Genomic DNA, 13,343 nt, shown 5'->3' with positions numbered 1-13,343 from the left:
TGTTTCTTCTGATAAGACTTAGCAGCACAATTTTTTCAGAACTCTCTGAGGATCTATTAAATTCAGTTGTAAGTATCAAAATAGGTTTTCTAAAGTTTAAAGAGAAATAAATCTCACTTTTATTGGATAATTTTTCGGAGTAGTACAGAAAGGAGTTGATCACAAGGGTAATGTATAAAAGATTTGAACCTATTCTTGCTGGAGACAAGGGGTATTCTGCCATTAACTTCATGGAAGGAGGGAATGACAGATAATTTTATAGAAGATGTACTGAACTGGGACTGTGGATAGTTAAATGAAGAAAATCAGTCAACCTCCTGTGAAACAGAGAGCCCTGCGATAACCCATAGTGAAAAATAAACGCTGCTAAAGGCTCTTACAGAAGCCTCCAGGAGAACAGATGTTTTTATTACCAGTATACAACTTTCTACCTGAGAGGCTGATTACCTGCTTTTATGTGGAGAATTGGTCTTTGATATTTTTGTAGGAAGACATTGCCACTAGACATAGCAAACCCTGACCTCACTGTGTGAAGTTTGCCAGCATCCCTCCCTTAATGCCATTTTATTTTTGAAGTCTGAAACTTGCTGAAATAATTGAGACTCTAGGCTTCTCTACCCCATTTTTATAGGAAAACTTGAAAGATGACAAGAAGTTAAATATGAGTCTGTCTAGTAATCAGCAATCTTAACAAGAGTGCTCTTTTCCTTCAGGAAAATGGAATGACTAGCTGAGACTTTGTATTCCCTGGTTAGGTTTGCCAAGGTGTAGGTAATACTAACCTTTCATCCGTGTCTGCTGTTAAATAAGGAACTGACCCTCAGCCCTGAGTCCGGTGGTTTTGCACTCCACAACAGATTATCTTGGGAACACCAATGGTAAAGGTCCACAACAGAGCCAAGAAGTGTCTTCACAAGCATAGTGCATGGTTGAGTATTTGGTGCTTGGATTTGCTACCTGGACTTTTTATTTATAATATAGATGTGTTTCTTGAATTTAAGCCCTCTCCTCAGAACTCTTATTTCTCTATAGCAGTAGGGAAAAAAAAAAGAGACAGGAGCATCATCTGTTAGGTATTGGTTTCATGATGGAGCTTGGATCAATCATTAACAGGTTCTAAGAAAGGCATCAAAATTCAGTAGTATTATCTGTTATCAAAAATAAATCAATGGTGTTGGTTTATAGAATAAAAGCAAAGAATCTTTTCTTGAGTAATAGTTGCTTGACCTGTTTATGTGTGCAATTATTTGGTGTACCTGCAAAAGCTTTCCAGGAAGTGCATTTAAAATGTCCTTGCAGCTAACAAGTAACAAAACTTGGGGGGCACCTTAGACATTTGACTTGGCTTGTCTGGGGGTCCTTAGATACCATGGTGTTGATAAGACTGTAAATATGGTGGCTGCATAGTGATTTTTATGGTGTGCCACACAATCTGGTGCTTTTCCTTTGCAGACTGTAAGCTGTTGTGAAGTGCAGCAAAATCTCAGTTTCCATTTAGAGGAAAGAATCAGTTGTGTGAGAATGATCAGCTTGAAAACATGGACTCTGACATTCAAGAACCAGAAATCTCTTAGATGCCTTGATTTAGGAGTGATAGGGTGGTTCCTGATTATGAGTGATGAGTGTTGATAGTAGAGTGAGTATTTCCATGCTTTTGTATCCTCAGTTGGTAATGCTTAGTGAAGTGACTGTTCCAAATCACATCCCCAAGCAAACATTGAAACTCCTCTGTGACCAGAAGAAAGGGTTAAGTCTGACTGGAGACTAGATATGCTTGGCTTTCCAAACTGTATTGATGATAGACTTGCTTTTTAAATGCTATAGCTGCTGGTATGGCTGCTCAGGAATGACCTATTTACACCAGGTTCTGTCTTAACAACTGTACTTTGAATGCATTTTGTTATTTTTTTATTAACCAGAAGTGGTCCTTAATATATTTAATATTTTTAGTGCCCTACAGATACCAAAGCAACGTTTGGGGTCCACGTAAAAATAGTAGGAGACTGGACAGGTATGTAGAAAAACAATTCCTTTTCAGAGACAAATACCTTTACTTGAATTGTTCTCCCTTTCTGGCTTCAGCACAATTGTTCCTTGACTGTGGTGTATTCTCTCTAGAAATCGTTCATGTTTTTATTACATTCTTGATGCATCCCCTGCTTTATTCAGATGTGCCATTTCTTCAGATAACATGCTTTTCCAACTACTAACAGATCTTCTTATTGCACTGTAATAATTTTCAGTGTTCCTCCATTTCTACCTCTTTTTCTTATTTTTGGGTATCCCACTGCCCCTGTGCATTGCAGTGCCTCTGTGCGTAGTAGTGTCTGCAGAAATGCTGAAATGTGCAGCTTCCAGATAAGCGGATTTTGATGCCAGCAGTTTGGATGGCAGCCAGGTTAATTAATGCCTATGGTACACTGAGATTACAGGTTTGCTTTCATGTTCTTCCATGCTCTTCCACTGCTCTTTGAATGTCCTCCAGATCAGGGGTGTAAGCCAGGATTCCCCGCGGAGGAGAATGGTAATTTGGTGCTCCCTGTGACAGTTGTATGCTCAAGTGATAGTTGTCATTATTTCTTGGCGGCTGACTTTCTTCCTGCTTAGCATAGCATTTCCTTGTAAGGAAGACAAATACACAGCACCGTCTGCTTCATTTCTTATGAAGAAATATTTTCCATGTTAATTTGTATCAGCTTGTGTGTTTGTGGAATTGAGTCAAATGAGCTTGTAGCCCTAAAAAGGATTAGACCAATGCAGGGATAATAAGTCCATGAATATTTGTTGAACTTTCTGGTCTGGCTGCATACTTGCCTGTGGAAGACTTCAATATGCAAAGGTTGTGAGGGCAATGCCATATGCACATATGTTCCATAATCACCCTGATTTTCTGTTCTTGCTTGAGGTATAGGATGTTGGCTAGATAGGGGCAGATTGTGGGCATAATTAGCCCTGTTTTGCCTCAGAATGGTAACTCTTGTTGTTAAGCAGCATTTCTAGATGAGAGAGGACAGTAGGCTATTTGGGAGAGTGGAATGAAGAAGTACTGGCTAAATGAGCTCTCTAAAATAAGTGGCATCTTTTGAATTTTCTGATTACCTCTATGGTATGAACTGCTCTCTATTAGCATTTAAATATTATTCCTCCAACTCAGTATTTATAGTCTCCACTGAGAGAAAGGTCTGCCTGTGTTGGACTGTATAAGATTCAGGACACTGTCACATTACAGAGCCCAGTTTATTGTAGTGCTGTAAAGAAGCAGATGGCTTACCCAACCCTTTATGCTACATCTGTGCCATGGAACCCTGTTGTCACTCGCTCCCTTAAGCCCTGTGACAATTAGCGGTCTCTAATCTGCTGACTGTTGGAGGAAGGATTATTATATTTGCCACATTCCTTATTATCTTTCTTAAGCATGCTCTAAAGGCTTCTTCTGCAGACAGGATATTAGACTGGAGGAGTTTTTATGAGACATACTGTCATTTGAGCTCTTCTTCTGACCTATTCTCTCAGCCTTTATCCTATTTATTAAAATTCTCTTTTGTATTACGTTTTTACATTCCCGACAGTTTATACCTGACACCAAAGAGACTTAACAATTTATTTCAGAGAACTCAGTTACAAGCCTAAATTAAAAGGATGCAAGAGGAGTTCAGATATGCCATGAAATGCAGAGAAGAACTACTTAATTTCTCCTCTGGATGGCTTTAGCTTGTGCTGTCTGTTCCTGGGAGATGTGGTGAAGTAGCAATTTCCTGCCATAAGCCGTAAGGACAAGAGAGGGGATACAGATTGCTGGCAAACCAATTCTGCTAGTTGTTTGAGGTCAAGTTCCTTTACACTAAGTCTTATGTTTTGAAAATTAATCAGAATATCTTGTAGCCTTAACGACTTTGTTTTGTTGGTTGGGAAAGCAACTGCATGTCAAGAGAAAAGATAAGGGGTAATAGTATTTTCAGCTACTGATGAGAAGGTGCTGTTGATGGGAAGTCATTTATTGCCCATATCCCAGTACATATCATTTTAGATTTCCAGTAGAATAAGCTGAAAGAAGTGACTTTTGGAAGAGTTAGTCACTCTAGAAATAATGCATTGCATAGGAGCAGATATTTAGTAAATTGTCAGGCAATAGTGTTATTTGCTTTTAAAAATCAATGATTTGAATAATGGAAAATGTAGGACAGAAAACATAGGGAAGAGAGGAAGAAACCTCAGAAGCAGTAGCTCTGAGACCTTTGCAAACAAAATGGTAATTCAGACCCCCTTTCTCATGCTCCATTCAAGTGAAATGGTGCTATCTGAACTTGGGAGAGCTCAGAATGTACCCTTTTCAGAAGGAGATTTGGATAAAGGCAGAAATTTTCCTCCCATTATGTAGGCACCCGCATCCTTTTCTGATTTAAATCTGAGATCTTCTATTTCTCACCTGCTTTGTGGTGGTATTGGTAACTGTGTAGTGCTTAACTTTCATGTTCATCACAGAAAACAGTCACACAAGCACTAGTATTGCTGTAATGTGCCCTCAGATGCCTCTAGCAGACAATTTCACCTAAAATATTTCCCATAGCTCACTTTGTAGGCCTCTGACCTGTTTGTGTGTCTAGTTTAGGATGAGACAGGCCAGGCTCAAAGCATCCCTTTATCTCTTTATTCATCATAGGTGTATTCATCACTGCCTCAGAGGTAGTTAGTTTAATTAACTGACAACTGGTTGTGATTTTTCCCATGTAAAGGTTCCTAACTTGGTTTTTCCTTCTTTCTTTTGCCATATGCCATGGGTATTGTGAATATTGGAACAGCTATTAGAGATCTCCCTAAAAAATGGGGTTTGGATCATTTAGCTACTGTCCTTGTGCTGACATGTGACTACTTAAGTCAAAACCTATTGTATTAGCAAAACATTCTGTGGCATTGTGAGACCCATGGCTGTAGAACGCAGGTTAGTTCACCTGTCAGTACTTAGACACCTGAGTTACAGTGTGTTTACAGCAGCTGAACTGTGGTGATTGCACACGTGCAGGTTGGGTTAGTCCCGTGGCTCAGAGCTAAGTCAGCCCGTCTTCCTCTGTGGCTGCTTGGCAGTTGTCCCAGCTGAGCTGGTGGATTGCAGCTTCAAACCATACAGTAACACTGAGGGCCCTGCAATGACTCATTCACAGGTCAGAGCTGTGAGATCCATGGCTGAGCCAATAAGCTGATCTTGTTACTGACCTCCCCTCTAAATAGTTGTTTTCTTCTGCTTTTCTTGTATCTCTGTGGTTACCTGTTTTTCCTTCAGCTTTGAAATGATTTTTGGTTTAGTATTTACAAAAGGATTTTTTTTTAATTTTCTTTTGTCTCACTGTCTAGTTTGTCCTCAGAGCTGTCATCTAATCAGCATTATGCCTCCTCTGTCCTTGCTGCTGCCTCAAGTACTACTGCTTACTTAGTTTGAAAGCTGACATTTCATCTGGCATCTCTGGAGGGGAAAAAGAGAGGCCACGGGCCATGCCTTGCATCCAACAACTTGACAACAACATAGCAGTGTATCAAGACAATGTGTCTCATTCACTAGACAAGCTTCAGGGTGTGGGACATAAAGTGATATTGATGATGCAGAAGTAACAGGCTTCAGAAGCCATGCAGCGTGTTTTTATGGAAAACAAATACAGAGCACTCAGAGGTGTCAAGGTGAGCTGCATACCTCAAGGCAGTAAAACATTGCTGTTATTTTGCAGTGTGTTGCTGTTATGTTGCAGTGTGGGACCATGTTTAGAGCACTGATGTTGTTCTGTGCTCTACAGTAATTTTATCTTGTAGTAGTGACACCATCCTGCTGTGTGGCTGTGTGATCCTGGAGACGTTCACAAGGCCTGTCCTGAGCAGCATGATGTTTATTGTGGGAATGCCCTATGAGCACTTTAATACCACCCACTGAATCTGATAGTTGTGCCCTGTAGTTTACTAAATGTCGTGGCAGTGGGAGGTGGGGATGTGTGCTGGAACTGCCTAGCTAGAGCGAGAATAGACAGATTATGGGGCACCGAACTGCATCACCCTAATAAACTCGTCAGAAAAGATGTGTCTTTGCTTAGTTCTTTGTGCTACAAATGAGGGTATGTGTGGTCACTGGGTCATTTAGGTACAGACTACCTTGTTTTGAATCCTGACATTGTATGATGGAAATTTTTGTCAGATACTGTCTCAGTTCTTTTTTTTTTTTGGAAGGTCCAGGACCTGGAAGTTTCAGGGGGAAAAAACAAACAAACCATTTTTCAATTAAAAACAACAATTTTCCAGAACATGGCAAATGTATGAAAGCATGGACCTTGTTTAAGTCCCTATGGATTAAGACCTGAGACAGCAAACAGTACACACCCCAAATTTCTTATTTTTAAACAGAAAAAAAAAAAAAAAAAGAAGGAGGTTGCTTACAATTTTGGAGGCTGACTAAGGATTTTTGTCATGTTCACCAGAAGAAAATAAACATACTTTTTAAGTGGCTCTGAAGGAAGAATGATTTAAACTTTCTCGTCTGGGAGGGTTTGTTTGTTGGGAGTATCTGTATGACCTTTTCAACTCCTGATTTAGAGGATGCCTGAAGCATCCCAAGGCTGATTGTGCATTACTGCACTTACCTGGAATTTATCAGCAAGTGTAGGATATAGCAAAGAGGCAATATTATATTTCCAGTAACCCTGAAGACAGTTTAAGATGTAGTGAGGTAGTGGTTCACTCAGTCAGTATCTACTGTAAGGTTAGTAGGTCTTGATTCAGACTGAAGGAATGTGTGGAGCAGAAGATGACAATAACAAATGATAAGACTACATAGTCGGCCTGCAGGATGTGACAGGGTTGTCCCAGGTTCACTGTAACTGCTACTGAGTTGATTTAAAGATATCTACTCACTGGTGATGAACAGTGGATCGACTCTTGCTATTACCTCAAAGCTCTGTTTGGTTTGGGCCTTTTTCATTCCATAGTAACATGTATTTAGTTGTGTTTAGTTATTCTATGAGGTTCCTGGCAGGGTGTAAAGGTGTTAATGATGTGGTGCTGTCCGGTGTTCCAGCAAAATCAGCGTGCCGTTCTGGAAGAGGGCAGAGGTGAGATAGATGTTATTTTCCGCTGTTAGATTTTATGACTAACAATTCTTATATTGCCAGGGAATCCTACTTATTCGTCTGAGGAAGATATCAGAATTGAGTGCTAAAAAGGTTTAATTGTGTTTCTTTTTAATATAATTTGACATTAGTAATAAAATAATAGTTACATTTCTGGGAAGTTAATATGCCTTAAAAATATAATTACCTATAGTGTGCTGTAAAGAATACTAATTTTATTCTTCATTGCCATTAATGTTCATTAATTATTTTATTGATTCCTGAAAAAAGGTTCATAAAAGACAAAATTAAGAGACTGAACAAAAGGAGAACAGATTTAGTTTACTGACTCAATGCTGAAAGCCCGTTTCCTCTGATTAAAGAACTAATGCTAAAGGTGAACACATCTGAATTTTTGGCTACTGACCTGGATTGTTTTACAATAGTTGAACTCCAGCTGACTTAGTACCAAAAACAGTGTAACTTGAGTCAAATCCAATTTGAACAGTTAATGAGTTTTATCCCTAGAGGGGAAAAAGAGTAAAAAAGTTACCTTGAAGGAAATTTTCTCCTACACAGAAATTCTTTCTTCATGTATCCTGTTATTTGTAAACATCCACTTTTTTGCATATCTCAGGTTCTTTTTAATCATGTAATGATTATAGAAAGTGACATGGCTCAATGATGTAAATTTACTTTTATCCTTTGATATAATATGCACAGGATATGTGGATGTTGCTGTAATTAAAGACTGGTCTAAGAACACTCGGTTGCAGAATTTCTTGTCATGCTTCAGATGTTTTCATTAATTTTATGTACTACAGGAGTGAAAGCTGTAGAGTACATTAACATGTAGCATCTGATAGGATCTGAATGAATTTAGTGGAAAAAAGCTAAAAACTGCTTTCTGCTTTGCTAATAGAGTTACAAGATAGAAGATCTTTAGGACATGTATTTTAGTGGGCTGCCAGGAAGATTTCTAGTTTTGTAATCACTGTGTGCTGTTCTTACCTATTTAAGAAGGCAAAGTTGCTATTCTGAAGTTGCCAGTGTTTCACTCTTTTTCTGTTGATCTTTGCTTAGGGAAGTCCCATTTTTATGTAGTTTCTGTGCAGAGGAATACAGCTACTTCAAGCACCAAATATACAAGTCTGGCTGGATTTTCAGGTTCATTTGTTTGAGCACCTTTAATGAACTCCAGTGTGTAATGGTTTCTAGAGAAATAGGAGAGCTCACATGTGTGAATACCTGCATTTCCTAGGAGGCAATAGATTCCCTTAGATACCACCCAAATTTTGCTAAAGAATCCATACCAAATATGTAGTTTTGTTCCAAGTTTATTGAAAATTTTCCCTTCAGGACAGGAGAAAAAAGCAGAAACACTTCAGAATTGGAATTATGACTTATCAGAGTTTAATTAAAAATTGCTGGTTAAAATATCTTAAAATTAGATTTTAAATATGTGGGATTCTTTTCTAACGGATTGTAAAACCTGCTGTAGTTAATGAGGAAAAATCTATTTCAGATTTAGAATATAAAATAAAATAGGAAAAACTTCTGTAGGAACTGTTGATATTTATGATCTTTATGATCAGAAAGGACAGTTATCATTATATGCTCCCAACTCTTGCATGATGCTTGATAACCTCTTAGAATAATTTCTGTATTGAAGTTACCATAAATGAAAGCCAGAATCTGGGGTTGAAATAGTCTGCAGATTTTTCAGCTTCGACCTTGGGATGTTCATGGGCTGTTTTTGTGCTGTTTGTGAAAATGAAGCTCAGCTTTATGATAATCACATAACTTACTGTTTTTTTCTATTGGTGTTTTTTTGGTGTTTGCTTGTTTGTTTTGTTTCTTTTTTATCCTTCTTTCCTTGTTTCAGGGCAAGAACCACCTCTGGGAAATGTGTGTACATTTTAGTTGTTGCCTCTTTGTGTACAAATACAGAAAACGAGCATGGCACTTTTGAACTTTCCATTTGGTTATCTGTTGTACTAAATTCAGCTTTTGAGATCTTGCATTTGGTTTGCTCCTGCTTTGTTCATGCTCTCCACTTCTAACATTCCTTTGAAATGCAGAAGTGGGCTTGCCTTTCGGTATGGTCTCACTGTTGATTTGGGCTGTGGTGCGAATTAAAGTAGAACTCTCTTTTGCCATGAAGATCACCAGTAATCATGGTTGTTGACCTGCCATGTTACCTTGTACTGCTCCTTATTCCTTGAAACAGTAATTGTCAGTTACAAAGTGGCTTTCTATTCCAAGGCACATTAAAATCAGTGCTGACCTTGTTCATGGGAAACAAATCCAACATCCCAAATTTTAGGATCAGTTCCCTACAGGCCCTTGCAACACAGCTTTGCATTCACCTGCCACACTCACCCCTTCCTGTTGCTCCATCCTGTCCTTTGACTTTTTAAAATGAATTGTTTCTTAGATCCATCAAGTAGTAGCTGGAGAATTTGGGTTTCACTATAAGGAAATAGAGCCAGTCTGTGATCCAAGAATTTTTAAGGGGAGAATTGCAACCATAGCTATTTTTTGCCCCAGTCCTTCCTTGGAGATTGATCCCATTAAGTCATAAATATTATTAATAATTAATAACCTGTATAGTTATCAACTGCAAAAATAGGATTACAATGTATGTGGTAGCTATAAAAGGGTTATCTTCTTCCCAAATCAAACCAAACCTTAGAACTTGCACTGAAAGTCAAGACAAAGGGACAACAGCAAGTTTCCACAACTTTTCCAAATAGGTATCCTTACATCTGCTCAGAACAGAAGAGTTTAGCGTAAAATATTTGTGCCTATACATTTTATACAAACTTAAACCACATACGAAACTACACACTAATCACAGCTCTGTGTCAGACTATAAACCTTGAGGTGTTATGTGTCGAAATGTGGATACTCAAAGGCAGAACACAGGCATGGAGGCAAGTCCCTGATGGGAATGCAGCCAGACTACCAGTGCAATCCATATTTTAAAAGAAAGGCATCCTTTTCTGAGTGTCAGTCCGCTAAATTAATTTGTAATTACACCCCAATTTTTTTTTTTTTTGGTCGGGTCTTGAAATTTCCAAAGACAGCAAGGCAGAAATTCTTAAAATACTGTATAAGGTTTAAGATGCTGAAAGGTACATTAATTGCTAGTGCCTCCCAGTTTTGAGGGAAACTTGTAGTACCTGCTGCATGTAGCATTTCTTAGTGAGACAAAGGATTCACTTATTTCAGTATTAACTGAAGTGCTGTGAGGAGAAACTGTTAGAGAGAATTCATAGTCTGAAAATTACTTTCCAGAATGTGAATGTACAGGGAGTAGCTGTGCTGTGACAGCAATAAATGGCCGTTTGGTATGAAGTGCAGCAGCTGATGGGCAAGTGTGTATTTTTTTTCACTGACAACATAACCCACATTTCTGCATCTCAGGCATGTTTCTGTTCTTTATCTTTTTCTTTCTTTTAAGCTCTTCTTGCTCAAAATGAGGATGAAGTGCCAGAGGTTGTTTCAAAAAGGATAACATGACACTTCTTATTTATATAGTTTGTGACATTTGTAGCAGATTAAACCAAAGTACCTTATAATGACATAATATTCCATGAGAGGCAAGTTTTGTAGGGAAAAGTAATATCTTTTATTAGATCAGCCGAAGCAGCTGGAAAAAACAGGTTGTCTTTCAGGCATGCAGTGCCTTCAGCAGGTTTGACGAAGAGGCAGTAAAGTCAAAGCAATTAGCAGGGAATGAAATAACATCCCCAGCTACTTTTTGAAAGCAAGTTTTTCCATGAGAAGTATGAGCAATAAAACTGCCTAGTAAATGAATGGAAGATACCTCTACTTTTTAAAAAAAAGTTAATTTAACTTCTTCATAGCGAAATATGACTTTTTTCTCAAAAAATTCATATGGTCAAAAATGCTGTCTGAAAGCCAAAAATATCACTTGTAAATGCTCTCCCTCCTGCCTCTTAGGATTTGTGTGTCTCCAGCTTTCTTTATCTTTTCTTGACTGAGTTCCCAGTTTAGGGTATATTTACTGTAATATGCCACGGTCTCACTCTCATCCTGGAGAGAGAAACACTTGCATCTTTGGCAGACAGAGTGCAGTTTCTGGCTGGGAAAAGAAATGGGCATGTGAGAAAACTTAACTATGAATTTCATGAAGTGCTGCATTTTACTTATATATACATGCCCTCGCATCTCCCTGTACTTTCAGCATTTGGATGTGTTTTTTACATTTTAATAACTTCCTTTTTCTTAAAATCTCAGTATCCTAGATAAACAAAGGTTTGATTGAAAATGTTTGACCATCTACAGAGAGTATAATTTGGACAATGCTTTACAGAAAGAATCACTGTGTTTTTAGTAATTTGAAGGGACTCTGTTCTGCTTATAGAAACTGATGACCAGTGGCTGACTGCTTAGATTTGAGACTTACCTGGAATCAGAAAATTTTAACATCACTTAAAATGTTAGTAAAACTTAAAATGCAGTAGTAAATACCATGATCATGAATGAGAAAATGCTCTTCTGCTGGGGAAAGACCCTGGAAAGTCTGTGAATCCAAATAGGCACATTAGTGTCTTTTTTATATGTATTGAGCAAAGACGGACTCAGTGGAGTTGGTATGTACTGTGAGTGCTGTTGACACATTTTTCAGTGTGGAAGGGGGATTTTTGGGAGAGGAGGAGTTTCAGAGGTTATTGGCTATTTTGAGTACTGCTGAAGTGGCTGCTGTGATGATTTTACTGTACTGTCAATGGTAATTAGCACACCTACAGACTCTGAGAAGCCTCCTCATCTTATATGAAATTAAAATAAATCAGTGGGCAGTTTGTGCTCTTCACTGTGACAAGCAGTTTTAAGAACTATCTTTTGTCATAAATTTAACATATTCCCCTATTCATTAAACACACTGTAAATGCCATTTCCTCAAGGAAAATGCCACAGACACCCACGCACATTTTCTTAGTTGAAGCTGTGGTGCTTTGCTCTGCTTTGCCAAGTGACTGGTGCCAGCCTGACAGCACAGGGCTTCCCCTCAGGGATTACACTTACACTGTGTTAGTTAAGTGTCTCTCAAGCTTAGCTGTGACTGGTTTGAAATTCATAATTAAAGGAAGACATTTTTATAATTTCTGTTATTTGTTGTTTTCATTTTTTTAGTTAGTTGAGGTGATTATGCTAATTGTGCCCGATTATTAACAAGCGTGGAAAATATAATTTTCTTAGTTTCCAAATAAAGCAGCAATTCATTAATCCAAAAATTTGTTGAGAATTAATTTTTCTTTAAAATTCTCCCATGCTTTTCAGCACATATGTACCAGAATGTACCATTTCTCTATGCAGGCGATTTTATAATTTGTCTCATTGTGTATTGATGAATTTGTGATGGTGCATTGATGTATTGTTATATGAGGTCATGACTGGTACCTGAGGAATCAAAAGATAGATATCAAAAAGATAGATAATCTATCTCTAGATAGATATCTATCAAAAGATAGAAAATGACAGTGTATAGTTACCAAGCTGGCAAAATCACTTTTTTAGAAAAGTATATGCTAAACCATTTCCTTACAGTGATGTGAGGAACTGTTTGATCTTAATCATGTTAAACCACTGGATCTTTGTTCTAGAAAATAATTATCAATGTAGTATTGCATAGTAATAGTTTTCAGCTTTTCTCTCCCATTGAAGGCTGGGAATACCTTTTCTGTGGACTTGAGTAGTAACAGATTTTCCGTCATGTAAAAATGTCTAGTATTTCTTTATGTTTGTAGTATTATAGTTGAAAAATTGAGATTACAATCTGATAGAAAATCCCACATCATATTTTAACAGAAGTCTACACAAAGGCTAAGTCAACAAATACAAGTATTTTTAAGAAATTATTAATTAAGAATAAATGAAAACCACCCAGACTAAGTTATACGTAGCAGTTTATATTCACAACGTTATCTGGCTTAAGTTCTCAAGAATGACTTGTCTAATTCAGATGTAAAAAGAAATAACAGAATTGCTCACATCAGGTGAAATTAAACCAAACTTTTAATACATTTCCTGATAATTTGTATCGCCTACCAAAAAAACCCTCCCAAAACAAACAAAACAAAACCCAAACAAACAAAAAACCCAAAACAAACAAAAAAACCCGACAAAACAACCAATCAATCAGTATCTGATGGCTCATTTAGTTTGTTAGTTATTCAGATTATTTCCTGCTAAGGTTTCGATATTGCCCTTTGAGAGATGTTATACGAAATG

General features: G+C 37.7%; 1 protein-coding gene across 2 annotated transcripts in view; it reads left to right on the top strand.

Moving 5' to 3' along the window:
• Positions 1-13,343, top strand: part of NOX4 (NADPH oxidase 4) — a 101,554-nt gene that overhangs the window by 38,658 nt on the left and 49,553 nt on the right. For both annotated transcript variants that reach the window (XM_027895817.1, XM_027895818.1), the window contains exon 12: positions 1,951-2,011. In XM_027895817.1, coding sequence (XP_027751618.1) covers positions 1,951-2,011 — 61 coding nt within the window. The remainder of the gene's footprint in view (positions 1-1,950; positions 2,012-13,343) is intronic.

The sequence above is a fragment of the Empidonax traillii genome, unplaced genomic scaffold (assembly GCF_003031625.1).
Source record: "Empidonax traillii isolate 1590-97213 ecotype Southwest subspecies unplaced genomic scaffold, ASM303162v1 scaffold471:size1368335, whole genome shotgun sequence".
Lineage (NCBI taxonomy): Eukaryota > Metazoa > Chordata > Aves > Passeriformes > Tyrannidae > Empidonax > Empidonax traillii.
Note: the sequence above shows the minus strand (reverse complement) of the source record. Positions and strands in the feature narration are given on the sequence as shown.